The 20,149-nt window shown below is 35.3% G+C and overlaps 1 protein-coding gene across 1 annotated transcript; it reads left to right on the forward strand.

The window, feature by feature from the left end:
* The first annotated feature begins 16,967 nt into the window (after positions 1–16,967).
* LOC115987181 lies at positions 16,968–19,584 on the forward strand. Its single transcript, XM_031110681.1, has 3 exons — positions 16,968–17,146; positions 18,919–19,026; positions 19,163–19,584. The coding sequence occupies exons 1-3, from the start codon at positions 17,084–17,086 to the stop codon at positions 19,382–19,384; spliced, it is 393 nt and encodes a 130-aa protein (XP_030966541.1). The 5' UTR covers positions 16,968–17,083; the 3' UTR covers positions 19,385–19,584.
* Positions 19,585–20,149: the final 565 nt, after the last annotated feature.

Raw genomic sequence — 20,149 nt, forward strand, 5'->3', positions numbered from 1 at the left:
GTGAGCCTTGGAGTTATGACAAGTATCTAGTTTCTTTGTGCAGGTTGGAGAAAAACGGTGCGGTGAAGGATTTAGTGTTTGATCGAACGGCTTTCTGGGTTCAAATCCACGATATCCCAGTCTGTGATATGACTCCAGAAGCGGCTGCTGAGATCGGTAAGGTCTGTGGGGAAGTGCAACCGGGTATTCGAGACTGGGGCAATCAAGATGGCAGTACGTTCAAGCGAATTAGGGTTCGGGTTGATACTTCAAAGCCACTGTGCCGTGGACAAAAACTCCACAGAGAGGATGGAGAGATTGGCTGGATACGCTTCAAATACGAGCGGTTGTTGATAATGTGCTATTGGTGCGGAAAACTTTCTTGCAGTGACAAAGACTGTGAGCTGTTGGTTAGGAGTAACAGGTCACTCACTGAAAGTGACAGACAATTCGGTGCGTGGCTCCGTGCCCCGCTGTTCAACACAAAAAAAAATGCTCAGCAATTCAGGTGGGTGGCAAAGATGAGGTGAATCTTAAGCGCGGTGGATCGGACCAGGGGGTGATCGGAAAGGAAGTGGAAGTTTTAGGATGCCAGAGTGGGAATGGAAATAGCCCTGTGAACGACCGGAACCACCGGCAGAAGGAGGAGTCCAGTGGACCGACTCCTACAAACAAGGAAACAGGCACAAGTTCCGTTACCGTAATCCTAGGCACGAAATTTAATGCAAAACGTGATTCTTGCGGAGTAACGGATTTTCAGGAGACGTTACGTAAGATCAACGCTGCTATTTCAAAATATGATAAGACCGTGGTGGATCTTAAGTCAAATGGACACACATCCATTTTGGGCCAAGCCGAGGCCCATAATACATCAACCATGCTGGGAAATACGGGTTGTGCTTTAAGTGAAGATGAAGACATGCTCCCAGCAAAAAGCCCACAAGGAAATGATTATAAGGCTCGTGGGTGGACGAGATTAGTAAGTGACCGGCCTCATGCAGAAGTCCAAATTACACCCATGCAGAGAAAAAAAGCAGTACGTGACAAGGAGGATGAAATGGAAGTTAGGGTTTTGAAGAAGAAGTTCTGTGCCTTTAACACAACACAACAGCAAACGGTGGAGGCTGCGGGACAGCCCCGCTAAGAGCAATAAGTTGCCTCGCTTGGAACTGTCGTGGGCTTGGGAACCCATTGGCAAAGGATGAGCTTGAAACCATTATTCGAGCATAAGATCCCCTAATTGTTTTCTTGTTGGAAACCTGGTCTGGAAGAAAGCAATTAGAAAAGTTATGATGTAAGATCAAATATGCAGGCTTGTTCACTATTCCTAGTCCAGGTAGGGGCAGTGGTTTGGCTCTTTTATGGAAATTGGATATTTCGGTATGTGTAGACAGCTTCTCAAGGTATCATATTAACGTAGTGGTGAATGGAACGAGTTCGGAACCTTGGCGCTTCACCGGCTTCTATGGTGAACCTAACACTCATTATAGGGAGGAAGCATGGAGTATGTTAAGGATGTTACGATCAAAACCGCACTTACCCGTGGTGTTGTATGGGAGACTTTATAGAAATTCTATATTCGGATGAGAAGAGAGGTGGTAGAATCAGGTCACACGTATAGATGCAAGCTTTCCGTGATGTGTTGGATGTTTGCGGTTTTGTGGATCTTGGCTTCACAGGACCATAATTTACGTGGCACAGTAGGAGACATGGTCACCTGATTTGGGAACGTTTAGATAGGGGGGTGGCCAACTATGACTGGCTAGCCAAATTCCCAGCAGCTCAAGTCTGCCATCTTCATTGTTTTTCCTCTGATCATTGTCCCATTAAAGTGGTTTTTGATCCTGACAGTGAGTAACAACGGTGGTTTCGACGACCCTTTCATTTTGAAGAAATGTGGCTAACGGATAGGGTTTGTAGTGATACGGTTCTAAGAGCTTGGGAGATATCACAAGAAGGCACTCCCATGTTTAAAGTGTCCAGAAAACTCAAGAAGTGTAAAAAGATGCTTAAGTCTTGGAGCAAAGATCATTTCGGTAATGTAAAGAAATAGATTGCCACTAAAAAGGAGAGGCTATGGAAAGCTGAAGAGGAAGTAGCCAAGGGTGGGAGTTATGGGATGGTTGTCCAATTGCAAAGGGAACTTAATGTCTTGCTAGATAATGAGAGCAAAATGTGGAGACAGAGAGCTAGAACACAATGGGTGGCAAAAGGTGACAAAAATACAAGACATTTTCATGGAGTGGCTACTCAAAGGAAGAGGAAAATTTTTATTAAGGGTATCAAAGATGGTGAAGGAGTCTGGCAGAGAGATGAGGAAGTGGTCTCGGCAACCTTTGTGGAGTACTATACCAGATTGTTTACTCAATCACATTCCCATGATCTTGACCGAGTCCTTGAAGGTGTTAAAAGGGTAGTCACAACAGATATGAATGCCGATTTGGGGAAACCATACAGTATGGAGGAAGTTGATATTGCTACCAAACAATTGGCTCCTTTGAAGGCACCCAGACCTGATGGAATGCCACCCCTTTTTTACCAATCCTTTTGGCTACACATTGGCCTAGAAGTTACAGAAGCTGTGCTATCTTGCCTAAATTCTGGTACTCTCCTCAAATCCATCAATCACACTTTCATTACTTTGATTCCAAAAGTTAATAATCCTGAAAATGTTTCAGAATTTAGACCTATCAGTTTATGCAACGTGATTTATAAAATTATTAGCAAAGTTATTGCTAATCAGTTAAAACCCTTTCTGAATTCTATAGTTTCAGATGCTCAAAGTGTTTTCATTGCTGATAGACTTATTACAGATAACATCTTGATTGCCTTTGAGTCCTTGCATTATATGAAAACTCAAAGCTCGGGAAGGGAAGGTTTTATGGCTTTGAAATTAGATATGAGCAAGGCCTATGATAGAGTGGAGTGGAGTTTTCTAGAAAAAATCATGTTAAAGATAGGGTTTCAGGATTCATGGGTGGCTATGATTATGCAGTGTGTATCAACAATGACTTATTCCATACTCTTAAATGGTGAACCAAAAGGGTTTATACAACCATCCAGAAGGTTGAGGCAAGGTGACCCCCTTTCCCCCTTTCTCTTCTTGTTTTGTGCGGAAGGTCTAAATGCTCTTCTTAACAAAGCAGTAGACAATGGGGAGATAAGGGGTTTATCTCTATGTCGCCAAGGGCCAAAGATTACTCATCTCTTTTTTGCAGATGATTGCCTTCTATTTTGCAGGCCAACAAAAAAGAATGTCAAAAAATCCAGCAACTACTTCATTGGTATAAAGGTGCATTTGGCCAATTGGTGAATAAGGACAAAACAACCCTCTTCTTTAGCAGAAACACACCGGAGGAGGTTCAACAAGAAATCAAGGTCTTGCTAGGGGTGCCGGCTATCAAGCATTATGAAAAATATTTAGGCTTGCCATCATTTGTGGGGAGACAAAAAAAAGCTTGCTTCATTCAGATCAAGGAACGGATTTGGGCAAAAATGCAAGGATGGAAGGAAAAGTTACTCTCTCAAGCAGGAAAGGAAGTCATGATAAATGCGGTTATTCAATCTATTCCCACTTATTCGATGAGTGTGTTTCGGTTACCAATTGGTTTAATCAAGGAAAATGAGACGATGATCTGTAAATTTTGGTGGGGTAATCAAGATAATACAAGAATAATGCAGTGGGTGAAGTGGAGTGCCTTATGCTCTCCAAAGGCTCTTGGGGGTATGGGGTTTCAAGATCTTCGACAATTTAATGATGCACTCCTTGGCAAACAGGTTTAGAGACCTTACCATGAGAAGGATACATTACTGTTTAAAGTTTTTAAACAGAAATATTTTCCAATAGGGAACATCTTGGATGCTGATTTCAACCCGCGAAGCTCCTTTGCTTGGAAAAGTATTTTACATGCTAGGGAGGTCATTTGCAAGGGAGCACGGTGGAGAATAGGAGATGGTTCAGGGATCAACAAATGGAAGCACCATTGGCTGGAGTCTTCAGGAGGAGGCCAGATTGTATCTCCTCAACTTGACCCTTCACTGATCACAGTAAAGGATCTCTTCATCCCTGACACAAGAGTTTGGAACAAGGAGCTCATTGAACAGAATTTCTTACTGTGGGAAGCCGAGAGTATTCAAGGAATTCTGATCAGCCATTATCCGATGGAGGACTTACTTATTTGGCCACACACCACGGATGGAAGCTACTCAATTAAAAGTGCTTATCATTTGCTAGCCGCTGATACTAGATCTGCTCTGCCCAGCTCGTCTACTACAGGGGGTTGCAAGTCCTTTTGGAACAAGATATGGAATTTGCAAGTTCCAAATAAAGTTAAGCACTTTATATGGAGAGCTTCAAATGAGTCTTTACCCACCAAGCTCAATCTATTTACACGGCACATTCTCCCAGAGAATATTTGCAACCTCTGTGAAGAACACAAAGATACTATTCACTGTCTTTGGCTGTGTGACCGGGTAAAATGTATCTGGCTTTTGGAGTCATCTTTCTGTCCATTCCGACCAAAAATTTTTAGAAGTTTTGGCAATCTTGTTTCAGCGGTTTTGACCAATGCAAGCCCAGCCACAGCTGCTTTGTTTTCGATGGTTGCTTGGAGAATTTGGATGAGACGTAATAAACTGAGGGAGGCGCAAAATGTTTGGGGAGTAAGGGAGATGGTGCAGCGAGCTCGTGAGCTATTACAGGAATATTGGGATGTTAAGGATCGTCCAAATCGATCTCGTGTGACTCGTACAAGACAGCCATGGACGCCGCCAAGTGCAGGTTTTTACAAGCTAAATTTCGACGGTGCTGTCTTCGAGAGTTTTGGAAGAGCAGGCCTGGGGATGGTGGTGAGGGATGTGGAAGGAATGATCATCGCAGCTCTTAACCAGAATATTCCGCTCCCCAGCTCTATAGATTCGGTTGAAGCTTTGGCTACTCGACGTGCTATCATTTTGGCGTAGGAGATAAGTCTCACACAAGTGGTAGTGTAGGGCAACTCTTTGAAGGTTATTGAAGCCATCAATAGTCCAAAACAGAGTAGGACTCAGTGGGGTCACATCATAGAAGATTTTAAAAAGCTAGTCTTTGTTTGCAAGCTTGTAGCTTCTATCATGTTAGTAAGGGGGTAACAGTTTAGCCCACTCCCTGGCAAGAAGAGCAGTTTTAACTGCTGATACTAATATGTGGTTAGAAGAACTACCACATAATTTGGATGATGTTTTCCAGTTTGATTTTCCTTAATAAAATTGACTTACCTTATTCTCAAAAATAAAAGAGAAACATTAGTTGTTTACTTTAACTCATACACTTAAAATAGATTATCCTTAAGTTCCGTATTTTATGTGAGATGAGTTTTGGCATAACATGGTATAACCTAAGATGAGGCTTGGCGTGGAAAAGAATAGTCCTTTTTACTAGCATGTTATTAGGTTGTTTAATAAATACTAGCATTTATGCATGCGTGTACTTAAAGGTTTTTCTATTTTTTTTTTATCTAACCTTTTTTTTTTTCATATATATTAATTTGGGGTTGTTGCATTATCCAATCACCAAAATTTCTATGAGTGTGATGATTTATCTGTTTGTGAATGAAATAAATTTTCCATACTACACTCATCACTTCCCTAGGAACTTTGGTGGTTGGATAGTGCAAGAATTCCAAGTTAGTATATATATGATTTTTTTTTTTTAGAAAAAAAAATAGAAGAGCCTCTAAGCACGCACAAGACGCATGTGTAGAGGCTAGTATTACCTATAATAAGATTCCCTTCTTTGGACTAGACTTTTATGTGGTTCAAAAATACCCTTAAACCCTAAGTTTAAGTTATGAGAAAACTTGGGAACAAATACGTAAAATAAAACCCATTAACCGCACTACACCACATTCAATTTTCAAATACACGTTCAAATCCATAAATAAATTTAAAAAAAGGTTAAAAAAAATTTTTACATTGTAATCCATTCCAATTCAATGTTTGTGTTCTACTAATTACTTTGACAAAGTATGCAAATAACCTCATGAGTTCTGCAAGAGGTGAGCCTACTTATTTGAATTAGTAATGGTTTAACAGTTGCTTAGGTATTCCAGTACATTAAGTTTGAAATTTTTTACTTGTCATGGTTGATAGGCCAAGAATGTATTGACTCCTTGTGATGACTTAACAAATTAATTAGCCAAGTTAATTAATTAATTCAATTAAAATGCAATACGAGTGGTTGCACAAAAAAAATCACCAAATAACTAAATGCAGCATAAATTAAATTGACACAGTGATTTGTTTACGAATGGGGAAAACCTACACAGCAAAAATCCCATTGGGTGATTTTAAGGTCACCACTTCCGAGAATTTACTATTATCACAATAAGTGATTACGAGTAAAGGAATCCCAGTACCTTATACCAACCTACAATTGAATCTTTACCCCAATACCTAATTGGACTTATTCTGTAATGACAATCTCTCCTTTTAATGCACAGCTCCCAGTTGTAAAATGTGCTCCCCCCTAGATCAAGGGTTTTACATGGAGTCGCCACTTATTTAATTTAAAAAGAAAAATAAGAAAACCTTTAATGAAAAATACTTCTGTTGTATTAATGTATATGACAATTTACATCGAATTTTGTAACAAAAATTTACAATGCCTTTTGTCCTAGATACAATCTAAGAAAAGTAAATTACATTGCTTTATTTCCTAGTTACATTCTAAAAAAAATGTAAAATTGTATATACAAGAACATTGTCTAGAACCCTTGATCTTGGTTCGGAGGCTAATTTACGAGATGGGAAGGGATTAAACACCCATCTCGCCCGGTAAAACCAGTCTGCTAGGTTAAGGTGGCCAATGTCATGTCATGTCAAACAAATACAAAGAATATGTCATATAAACATGTGATTTGCAGGAATTGTAAATAAATATGTGTTAAGGGAATTTGACATAAAGAGAAACAAACAAACAAACAAACAAAAAAAAAACATGTTAGATAACAATTTTAATGTAAAAAAATGAAGGTAATGGCATGATCATCCAAGAGATCAATATAAATAAAGAATTCCTAGCCTAGACATGTTCATCTAAGCATGTGAAGGAAAAACAAAATTGTCATGTTATTTGTCATCAACATAATTGCAAAGAGAAACAAATAAAAATAAAACCTTTAAGCATATTTGATCATCCAAGCAATTATGAAGAGAAGTAAAAGGAAAAAACCCTAGACATGTTTATCTAGACAAAATCAAAATACTTTGACATGTTTATTCAAGCATTTAAAAAAGTAAAACAACTACCTAGACATGTTCATCTAAGTATTAAAGAGAAAGTTATGTTTTAGCCTAGAAGTGTTCATCTAAGCATTCAAAAGAAAATTGTGTATTAGCCTCGAAGTGTTCATCTAAGCATTCAAGAGAAAATTGTGTATCACCTAGAAATGTTCATCAAAGCATGTAAGAGAAAATCAATAAGACATAGAGGCATGTTCATCCAAGCATAGCATAAAAGAAGTGAATAATGATTTGTAAGCATTTATTCTAGCATGTATAAAGAATTAAAAAAAAAAAAAAAAAAAACAATTAACTACTTACCAGCATAAATTAAAAGGGGGAAGTGATCACTTAAAGGGCTAGGGAGAAAGCAAGGAAGTACTAAACTACAACCAAAGTAAGAACAAGGGTTGCTCAACAACTTTTCTTTTCTGCTTTCTCACTAGCTCTCTAGAGGGAATTCGAGGTCCAGAAAATGAAAGAAGTCTTCTCTATTTATAGGGGAAGGGATGGCTTAGCTTTAAAGCTAAATTATTAGCTTTCTTCTGAAGCTAAGGGAGGAGATAACCTGTTTAAATGAGTTGGAACGGATTTGGTATTGATCCCCATTCAAATTTTGAAATGAAGCTGCACCTGCTTAATATTTTGGCTCTAATTTTCCGCTCAAAATTCCAATTGATTCAAGATGGGTTTTTTTTTTGAAAGGAAATTCAATTATCTACAATTTTTTCAGAAATAGAGAAAGCAAAATTTCAACGTTATCCATGCCAAAAATGTGTTTCAAATTGCTACTGAAAATAGTAACGTCTTTTGAGCATTTTTGAATTTTTTCACAGGATGTATCTGTTTTTTTATCCAATTTATTTTTTAAAAATATTTCTTCTGAAGCAAATGGAAAGGATAAGTCTATTAGATAGGCTTGAACAGATTTGATGTTGATCCCCATTTGAAATTTTGAGAGAAAATTGAAGATAATGCTAAATTTGTGTTATTTTCTGAACCTGTTTCGTATTTTGGCCCTAACTTGCTGCTCAAAATTCCAATTGATTCGGGATTGATGTTTTTTGAAAGGAAATTTAATTCTCTACAACTTTTATAGAAATAGAGAAATCCAAATTTCAACGTTTTTCTGGCCAAAAATGCGATTCAAGTTGCTGCTAAAGATAATGACGTTTTTTTAGCATTTTTCTGTTTTTTTGAATTTTTCATGGATCATATCTCCAAAATTTTTTAAAAGAGCAGATAAGATGCCATAAAAAAAATTTTTTATTATTATTATTTTTTTTTTAAATGAAATAAAATGAAATCCGATCAAAAATCACACTTAATCTATATATACATATAAAACCGAAGCTTTTGAAGCTCCCACAAATTTCCACGTCAGCATAATATTAAAAAAAAAAAAAAACGTAATAAAACTTTTTGAAATCCCGACTCTGCCTTTCCCTTTCACTAAGCTATGCTAAAGGCCAAACCGGCTCCCCAAATCCCAGATCTCCACCTTTGACAAACAAAATGCAGACCATCTCCTTCCTCCAAAACAAAAAAACAAAATCCCGATTATTAGCGAACTGAAAACCAGCGTATGAAACCTCCTCCTCTCCCATTCCGGTATCTATCTCCAATGATCCAAAAAACCCAATCATTGCTTTGAGGTACGCTTCTTTTCATCTTCTTAATTGTTTCTCCCTCAACCTCAGGCCTTAAATCTCTCTTTCAATTGAAGATTTCTGTTTTCAACTTTTCCGGTCCCAGCTTCACCAAACCCGTTTCCCATTTTTCAAATTTCAAAGCATTTGATAGAAGAAGAAGAGAATAAGGTAGTGGATCTTATTGTGGGCAAAAGAAAATAAAAATAAAGAGAAGATGAAAGAGATGACAGAGAGATACGGAGGGCACTGTGAGAGAAAAAAAAAAATTTCTTTGGAGTTATGGAATTTTATATTTGTAGCTTTGGGTGATACCAACGATGGCAGAAATATTGCTTCAGCATCGGCGTTGAAATTCAAAGACTTTCAAGAAAAGAGTTTGGAACATTACACCTGGTGCTTAACATGGAATGCATGGAGGGATAGGAATGGGCTCAGTTTCTATTACTATAAGAGAAGAAGAAGAAGAAAAAGAAAAGAAGAAAGAGACGAAAAAGAGTTACAGTGAGAGAGAGGAGATAATAATGTAGGGAGGGTAGATTTTAGCAAAAGTGCAAAAGGAAGCTTCGTTGAAGTTGCGTGATATATAAAAACCATTCTATATTTACTAAATTACAAAAATACCAATTTGAGTATCAAACGTTGGTGGCCAACCAGAGAACTTGACTTGGCCTAAGCAGCTTTTTCAATTTTTTATTCTTTGCTTTAGTCATTGTCTCGGCCTGCTGCACTTTTGTAATTTTTTATTTATTTCCTTTAGTCATGTCTTCTGTTTGTGGCAGTGTTTAGCTTGCTTCTTGTCCTGTAGCCTAGGCGGATAGGCCTGTTGTGGCTCAGGACCCTATTCTTATACTTTTGTACTCTTGCCATTTTTTAATATATCAACTCTACCTTCTTCCGTCAAAAAAAAAAAAAAAAGATATCTTTTTACTCTGCATTAGATTATTAATAATAATAATAATAATAATAATATATTATTATTATTATTATTATAGAACTAATTTATATATATTAGCAATAACCCACAATATATATTAGCAATAACCCACAATATGTCAAAGCTAAAATATTCTATAGAAAATGTTAAGGACACAATTTTTGTATTGTGGCGTTGTGGGATTTTTAGTATCCTTAGCATTGCCCATATTCTATTCTAATAGACAAACTGAAATGGGCATCGAAACTACATTCATAAAATTAGAATGAAACTTTTTAATATGTAAATGTTATATAAACTTTTTATTTAAATGTGTTACATTTAGTATTAATATTATTATTTTTGCTAGATTTTGCTAATAAATCATTACTGTCAAAAAAAAATAAAAAATAATAATTCAAAGGTTTATGTATTATGTTTTCTTTTTAAGAAAATATACTATAAAAAATGCAATTATCTATGAATATATGTTTTAAACTATCCAATATACATTTTTTTTTTTTTTTTAGTTATACAATGTTATTAAGATTTGTTTCTTAAAAAAAATGCTATTTATGACTATAACTTATTTTAGAATGAATGCAATGTCTATTGGATAGTTTATATCAATAATTTTCAAATGGCATCTTACATTGTATTATTAATGTCATTTCCTATTTAAAAGCATTTCATACATTTATGCTAAATATTCCTCTCTTTTTTTAGTAATTATTATGCTAACTATTTCAACTTAATATAATGATACTCTCTTCTAAACTTATTTTATAGTTTTTTCCGTGCATCGCACGGGTTTAGCGACTAGTTAATTTTAAATTAGTTCTTGTAAGAACCAATCAAAATTAAGTGTTTAAAATAGGACGTGATTAGGCCCATCGTGTAGGCAAGCCATGATCATTGAAAATTGTTTGTATGATAACTTTTGATTGGGTAATCTGATCAAAACCTATGACATACCATTATGATCGTTAGAGCATCAAGATTTGTTTTGTATCACAAATCTAAAGATCTACCGGTTGGTTAAATGCAAGTTGTAAAATGGGGTGTCTATACCAGTACATGACTAACCAATTCGATGCATGAATCCCAATACGTGAGTTACTCACTAACTTGAGAAAGATGTTGGCTGCAAAGTTCTTCAGTTCATCAACACGATGAAGATCACGAAACTCCTTGGTTACAAAACCCTACCGTGTACAAACACAGCAGCTTCAGCAAGAGAAAGATGAACTAGGGCAAATTCTGTCTCCGGTCACAATTTGCATGAACACAACTTTGCTTCACACTTGCGCAACCTGTGACAGCCCTTGAAACAACTCTTATATATGTTTAGGATTGTGAGAAAAGAAAACCCAAACATCTATTCATGAATTGAATTGAAATCAGTTCTGAAAAACTGAGTTTCATATGCCTCCATAGATAGCTTATCTGTTGAGAAGCTGTCAAGCATCGAGCTTCAGCAGCCTTTTAAACCTCGATAGATACTAGCAGTTGAGTTTTAAAATCCAGCACTTCTTCAATTTATTCTTGGACAGACTTGCATGGCTTTAACACTTAAACTTGAAACCTTATTCCTTGAAGCATTAAACACATCATAGATCTACCCAATTACAAGTAAAGTGCGTTTTGTCAAAGGATTAGCCAATTCTATATTGACATATGTTCCTAACATTGAATCACATATGTCCTAACAATCTCCCCCTTTGGCAAGCCATGACAAAACCATAACAAACAAATGAACATATGAGAGAAGTCATAAATCACTTAACTCATATTCACTTGTTGAATACAATAAAATCTATCCTTACAAAAACTTTTGAAAAACTTTGCAAGAAGAATTTAACAACCTGTATTTCTGAAATACTTTAAACAAAACTCATTACAGTATCTTAGTGTGAAACAAAAATAAAAGATTGCATACAATATATAAAAAGCATGTGCATAAAGAGAGAAAAGAAACAACACATGTAAAGATAGGTGAATAACATACATCAATAGATATAAACCCAAATATAAGTAGAATGTATGTCAAATGGTCATAAGACCAATATACATGAGGTAAATGTAAAAGAAAGAAAAGAAAATACCTAAAAACCTCACTATATCCCTCATAGTATAAACACTCCCCATATCACAAAAATCTCCTATGCTAACTCTCCCCCTATGTATACGACTACTCTCATATCAAAACTACTCCCCCTTTTTGTCACGAGTGATAAATGGTAAGTAAATCAAGTAGACATCTCATCATCATTGGGCGAGCTAGCATCGTCGTCCTCATCAGCATCATCACTGCCAGAGCCATCATAACTCACATCCTCTGAAATCGATGAAGATGGTGAAGTATAAACAGTGAAACCACCCATGGCAGCTTTTCGTGGTGCAATACAACCAACACAGGTGTTCACCTGACACAACTCATCACTGCTTAAACAAGTGAAGAAGTTTTATTCATTAAAACTCGATAAATAAATCTATCGAGGTTTAATGAGTGATCTCGATAACAGCTCGACAAATACAGTATCTAGCGAGAATTACGAAATTTAGATTTCCAAATCTGTATTTCATGCATATCCAAGTTATTTGTGTTGGGTTTCTTTTCTTATAACCCTAAACATATATAAGGATTATTTTAAAGGCCGTCTAAGGTGATGCAACTTGATGCAAAGTGATCATTCACTCGAATTGTGACCGGAGATAATTTGTCCTAGTTCATCTTTCTCTTGTAAAAGCTACTGCGTTTGTACGCCAAAGGTTTTGTAACCAATGAGCTTCTTGATCTTCATCGTTTCAATGAACTGAAGAACATTGCAGCCAACATTTTTCTCAAATTGGTGTGTTAGTCACGTACTGAGATCCGTGCATCAATTGGTTTTTCACATACTTGGAGCCGCACATTTAAAGGAGAGATTGTCACTACATTACAAGTCTAATTGTGTATTGGGGTAACGGTTCAACTTTAAGTTGGCATTAAGTACTAGGATTCCTTTTACTTGTAACTGCTTATTTTAATAATAGTGGATTATTGGGATTGTTGACCTTAAATTAACCCGGTGGGGTTTTGCCTCGGTGGTTTTCCCCATTTGTAAACAAATCACCTATGTCAAATTTATTTTCCACTGCATTTAACTTAGGTGGTGATTTGTTTGTGCTACCACGCTTTTTGCATGTTAAATTGACTTAATTAATTCACTTGGAAAATTAATTGGTTAATTTACCGTTGGGGGTCAATACATTCTTAGCCTATCAAGTGGTATCAGAGCAGGCACACTCTGATTAGTTTTTAATCCTTGTTGTGCGATCTATTAACCACTGTTAGGTTCTAAGGAATTAGGAGCTAATGTATTAAAACTTCAATTTGTAATGTTGGCAAACCATGATCAAAATGTTTTTAGTCTTGTTTTAAACTTGCTCAAAGTGTGTTAATATGTAAAGTTGGAATCGAGTGTTCTGTAGGATATACTGTGTAAATCTGCCTGACTTAATCGATCGAAAATTTTGCTTTTGGATTCCACCAAAATCTACGAATTGAAGCATCAAGTTGGTTACACAAGCCTTAGGGAGCAAAATAGCAGACATGGCATAGATTGGAATTGCTTGAGCAACTGATTTGATGAAAGTAGCTCTACCTGACCAAGACAAATTTTTGCTTTTCCAAAAACAAAACTTGTCGTCCAGCTTCTCTTTAATAAATCTGAAATCTTTATTTCTGCTCTTGGAAATAAAGAGGAGGACCCTAAGATAGGTGGAGTTTTGAGGCAATGTATTGAGTCCCCAAGTATGCTTAACCTAACTAATGAACTGGGAACTTACCCTTTTAGAAGGGAAACAGCCAAATTTCTCCATGCTAATAAGCTAACCCGACCAAGAGCAAAATTTCTCTAGGGAGGAAGTGAGGATGGCAATCTCGGCAGATTTAGCTTTACAGAACAAAATAATGTCTTCTGCATAGCATAGCTTGGAGATGGGCAAAGCAGTGTTAAAAACTTTAACCCCCAAAAGCCTTTTTTGTGACACTTCCCTGTTTAAGAGCCTCAAGAGCACCTCACTTCCTAGGATGAAGAGATAAGGCGATAAAGAATCGCCCTGTCTAAGACCTTGAGAAGGGAAGAAGCTTGGACATTGGCCCCCATTTAACAGCAAGGTAAACTCTACTGATGATAAGCATTGGTGGATGAGCTTGGTAAAACTGTTGCTAAACCCAAAGGCTTTAATAACCGCTATCAAGAAACTCCATTCCATTCTATTGTAGGCTTTTTGGAAATCTAATTTGATACCAAGGTAACCTTTTTTTTTTCCCATGTATGTTTGGAAGTATGCACAATGGCTAGTACCACATTCTCATTTATCCACCTATTCAGTACAAAGGCCACTTGAGCAGGATCTATCATTTTGTTTAGCAAAGGTCTCAGCCTATTCACAATAATTTGCAAAGATCGATAGGGCAAAAATGGTTAAAATTGTGCGCACCTTTCTTTTTAGGAATAAGAGAAATAAAGGTCTTGTTGAATTCCTTCAGCAGCCAGCCATTGTGGAAAAAGCCCTAGACAGCAAGTGTTAGTTGATCACCAACAATTTCCCAGTGGTGCTTATAGAAGAGCATTGGGAATCCATTTGACCCTGGGGCTTTAAGAGCCTTCATTCCAAACACTACCTTTTTAATCTCATCTCTAGAGGGTACTTTACAAAGCTCCAAATTATCTTGGTCAGTTACACAAGTTTGTATGAGACCCTCAAGATTCTCAGGAAACTGAGGATGGCTCGTATTGTATAAGGATAAAAAATTATCCAAAAAATATCTTTGAATATCCTCCCGGTCTCTAATCCAAAACTCATTTTCCAGCTTGATTTCAGAAATGTAGTTCCTTCTCCGTCTAATGATGGTTGAAAGGTGGAAGAATCTAGAATTGTGATCTCCTTCTTTAACCCACAACTCTCTAGAATTTTTCCGCAATCGCAAATCTTCTCTGGCTAGCCATTCATCAAGCTCTAAATTTAGAGATGCTTCAAGATTGATGAATGAAAATGATAAAGAAAATGAAAAATTGGTAAAAAGGGATGGATATATAAATATATATATTTATATATAATGGGATTATTATACCATGAGGATGGCAAAAGAGTCAGCAACTACGGTGTCTCCATAAGGGTTGGTCCAACCTAATTTGGGGCCTAAGGCAAAAGATTTATGTGGGGCCTTTTATATGTATATATTAATTAAATAAAATTATTTAATGTTAATCAAATTGAGGTTAATTTGATGAATTAAATACATAATTTAATGAAAAATACTAATTAAAACTAAGTTTAATTTCATATAGAGAATTGAATATCATAGTTGAAACATAAATTTAACAAAAAGAAAAAATATATATTATTTTTAAGAAGAAAATTAATTTATCTTGGATATATGACGATACATAGTTAATTACATTTATAATCTAATGTATAATCTATAATATTAATTGATGTGTGGCTTTGTAGTAGATTAGTTTACAAATATGAAAGTTTCAAACTATTAAGAGAGATTAATCATCATTGATGATCTAACACACACATTTGTAAATTTTTTTTAAAGCCTTGCTAGAAAAAAAAAATGCTAAAGTTACTACAAAATGTTCACAATATAATATGACAATAATAGTGGTTGATGAACTTCAATAATATAATTGATGAATATTTAAAATATTTTTTTGTGATTGATAACATGTCAATTTATAAATCTATAGTAAAATTTGTAACATCCTTAATATCACTTGTAGGTGCTTAAGAATTCTTGCCTTTGGCTTTGGTATTTTTTGGCTTGATTGCCTAACCTTGCCTTTGGCTTGAATTCCCTTGTCCCACATTGGAAGGAAAGCTTTCCTCTTCATGCCTTATAAGGCATGAACCAATGGATGAAGAGTACCACTAGTTTGATTAAAGTATTTACTTGGATTGATAGTGGCGGTTGAGATGTTCAATGTTTATTAATGAAGAGCTTGATTTTTTGTGTTTCCATGAGTGTCTGATTCCTAGCTACTTGTAAGGTTTGCTTATGAGGTTTCACTTGGCCAGTCTATGTGATTTCACTAGAGTGTGGTTCCTTTTGATTCAGTGCCAAAAGGGTGTGACTGTCTTCATTTCCTGCTAGACATAGTAGGATGTGGTAGTTCTTAGCTTTTGGTTTAGGTATTGTTAGACTCTAGACAAGCTTATTAGGTAAAACCAGTAGTTGTTCCTCTTGTTCTATGACCGGCAAACAACTAAATTTGGCTTCTCGCATATGCCTAATTACAGTTTAGACTGTATGTAGCAGAAAATAATTGTTGCCACTCTTAAGGGTTGAATCTTTATCTTAACTCACCACTAACATTATTTTTTACCTACTATTAACAATTTGTTATATTAGTCAGTGTGAAATTTTTTGTGTCTATAGAGTCTCTCTGATTGTTTTGACATTAACATGTTCTAAAAATAAATTATTTTTCAAAAAGTATTTACTAGAAAATATTTCATTTTCCTATATTTTGCAACAACCATAAAATGAGTTGGAAAATTCTCTTAACTTTCTTTATTTAGCTCCACATGAGATAGAGTTGTTTTCTAGAAAATATAGCGGAAAACAACTTTATCACATGCAAAGCTAAATAAGATTTTGCTTAAAAAAAAAAAAAAAAAAAAAAAAAAAAAAAAGCTAAATAAGATAAGTTAAGAAATAGTTTTCCTTTGACCCTTTTTTTTTAATACTGCCAAATATAGAAAAATTTGAAAAACTATCTTTATATAAGATTTTCTGTTGAAACAAATGAAGAGAGAAAATATATCTATAATATATCTTTAGTAAACATATTGGTTAAGACTTTAAGAGGAATGTGTGGTTGTTTAGTACTTTCAATAGACATTCATAATTCAAATTTTCTTACATTCATTATAATATATAATTATCAAATTAAGAAAAGTTAATAAATACTCTAAGGGTATTTGTTAGTAAACTATTTTAATAAAATTTTTATAAGAAAAGAAAAGGAAAATTAATATTTTAACAAATTTTTTAATTTTTCATAAAAGTATTTTCTAAATTTTCTTTAAAATGTTTATTAACAATTACCCATTGGGTAACTTACGGGACCCGATTATAAAAAATAAATGAAGTTGTTGGAGGCATGGAGAATTCCGGCTGCTTTAACAACAACAGTTTTTCGCCTCAACAAGTGGTGACATTGGCTAAAACAGAGTAAGCCAGAAGTACCCAAAAACCAAAATACAGAAACAGAGAATCATGGCAGAGGAAGGAAAAGCAGATGAGCAATTATTTCAGCTCCTCTCCAGTCTCCTCCACCAGGTTTCATTTTTCCCATTCTCTCTTTCGTTTTCACATCATAATATGATTTTGTAATGAGCTAAAAATTCAATCTTTTTACTTTCGTCTGCTATGGCGGTTGATTTTGGTTCTTAGCTTATTGACAGTAATTAGAGTGAATAATCATCTAGGTATGCCTTGATAAGCTTCTGGTTACCGCTTTCTCTCAAATTTATGATCTGGGTATTAATGATCTCGGCAAAGTTTGTCAATTTCTGCATTGGATTTGGTGATCTTTAAGTCAAATTTCACTTGTTGAAGTATATTTTTCCTAATAAATTGGGGAAAGTTTGTAATATGTTGCCATTGTAATCTCCCCCCCTCCCCCTTATATTTTCATTGTAATTGATTTGTTACTATTTCTTTCTTGTCTTGTGTGGTCTTTTGGAAACAATTTTCAGCATATGATTAGGTTAATAAGAATGAATTTGTCATAATCACGCTCTTGTCTACACTATTGTGCAATAATTTTGTCTACACTATGCTATCTAGACACTAAGATGCACCCGGGTGGCTAATCATGGATACAATAATCTTTGTTACTTTGTGTTAGTACTTCTTTAATAGGAAAGAAGACATCAAAGGTTCTTCATCTAATTGATTGAGATTCAAAATTGATCACACGTCAAGAGTTAGGAATTCCAAATCTACTAGGATGGAAATAATCTTTTTTTTGTTGTTGGGGGAGTGCCCACCAATTTGTAGAGTTCAAGCACTTGACATATTTGACATGTATCTTAAGCTTTTTCAGAGTTGCCTATCACCAGAAAAAATGCTAGGTGGTAGGTAAATTCGAGTCGGTCTAAAATTAGTAAGGATAGATAGGAATTGGCCCTGACAACACGTCATAGTTCTTGAGATGGCTGCAATAGCCCATGCTATTTATAAAATCTGTATATGCATGTTAAACAATTCATGGCACATCTCATATGACAATAGTATACAGGCTTGCTTTATTGGCCATATACCTGCAATTTACACTTATTAATCATGCAGCTACTGTCTTTGCACCACACGATGTCTATTAATCTAAACCTGATGCAGTAGCCAATTAATATGATTTCCTGGTTCATGAAAGTCTAATGGAATTGGGGAAGATGAAGGAAGATTAATTATCAATGTTGCTAATGTTAAGGGTACATATTTAATGTTGTGTGTTGAAAAAAGGGTTTGATGTTAATAAAAGACAAATCTTTTCTTATGAAGGCTATTTTTAATGATACTGCTATATGAAATTTTTTGATGAACTTTTATGTAATTTTGAATTTTGAATACAAGATATGGATGGCCAGAAGCTTTTGGGGTGTAATGTGTGGGAAATTTCTGTGTACTTGCTCTCATTTTCTTTCATTGACATGAATTTGAAAGTGAAAGTTCATTGAGAGTCATAGATTGGAAGGAAAATTTTATGATACATCAGTCCTCTGACTTTTTCTACAGCGACTTGTTACTCATGGTTTTCCCTGTTGATATCTGTTGGTATACAATTGTCATCAAATTCATTTATTACCTAATAGCAAAGTTTACATATCACTGGGGCAAGAAAAAGGGAGATTAATGAGATTTCGGGTTTTGATAACAAGACAATGATCCTGTTACTAGGTGCACATCACAATTTTTATTGAAAAAAGAGGGTATATTACCACACAATTACTGAGTAATAATATATCTTTGCAAGGAATTACTCTTTTGCTGTTTCTCTTAGATGTACAATGTTTTCCAATAGGGTTTTCTCAGTTACTTGTATTGTGCAGGTCGAAGCATTGACCAATCAAGAAGAAGTTGAACTGCGTTCAAAAATTGAAGCCCTTGGTTTAGAAGTTACAAAAGTTCCTTCAAAATCTGCACAGCATCTTGATGAGGTAATTTTGACTTCCTCTTACATCCATTTCCCAATGTTCATGTTTCTCTTGTACTCCCAAGTGTGCTATATCAAGGAAAATAAATTTCATCTTATCATCTTTTATTCATTGCACTTTTTAATCCTTGTTTATATAGCTGGAAATAGCCAAGGAGTTGGATAAATTATCCACAAAGTTGGATGATGTAGATGAGATGATATCATCAGCATTGGCTGAAGACCCAAAGGTGCAGTCACTCTTGAGTGGTACTGCTGATGTATGGATGCCAGTTATCACTGCTACTGCTGAGGAGCGTCTTAATTTTTCTGCACCAACCGGAGATGATTGCTCTGAAGTCGGAGGGAAAACTTCCAATTAATTCCTTAAATCTAATACTTATTTATATGATTCCCGATTTTTATTTTCATGTATGCCTTCTCTTCCTAATGAAATGAAATGCCTTTTTTTTTTTTTCATTAATGAATTATTTGTACTAGCAGGAGATGGTTACTGCAACAATCGACCCCTTTTCATTATTTACTGCACATTTATCAAAGCCTTGTCTTTTCTTTTTGAAAATAGCTATCAGAATCATCCTTTATAATTCTGCACAAGATTATTGGAGATGTTGATAATTCTGGTGCCAAGATTGACTATGCTGGAAGATACATTTCAAGGTTGATTTGCTTATTCATAGAGGTCTAGTATTAGAGTTAGGAATAACTCCCATCATTGGAACTACTTATTTGGTTTGTTAACAGCCACATAGATAGATTCTATGGATCTCCCCCAGGCCTCTTACTTTTGTTTTGTCCCTAGCTTTCGCCCACGAGCGATCTTGATCTTTGAAGTTTAAAGTGATTGCTTTTAGTCCCTAAAACTTAAAGTCCTACTTTTAGTTTGTACAAAACTTAAAGTGGTCAAGTTTAGTCTCTAATAAACTTAAAAGTGATCTCTAAGTCCCTATAGAGTGATGATGTATCAGTTATTAGTTTAACCATGTCATCTAAGGAACCAAAAGTGATCACTTTAAACTTTAGGGACTAAAATTGTTGATGGCCTAAACTTGAAGGACTAATAATGCATTTAAGCCTACTTTTGGCTTCTATTTTATGTCATTTGCAATGCAGAGTTCCTCACCCTC

Source organism: Quercus lobata, chromosome 4 (genome assembly GCF_001633185.2).
Source record: "Quercus lobata isolate SW786 chromosome 4, ValleyOak3.0 Primary Assembly, whole genome shotgun sequence".
Classification (NCBI taxonomy): Eukaryota; Viridiplantae; Streptophyta; class Magnoliopsida; order Fagales; family Fagaceae; genus Quercus; species Quercus lobata.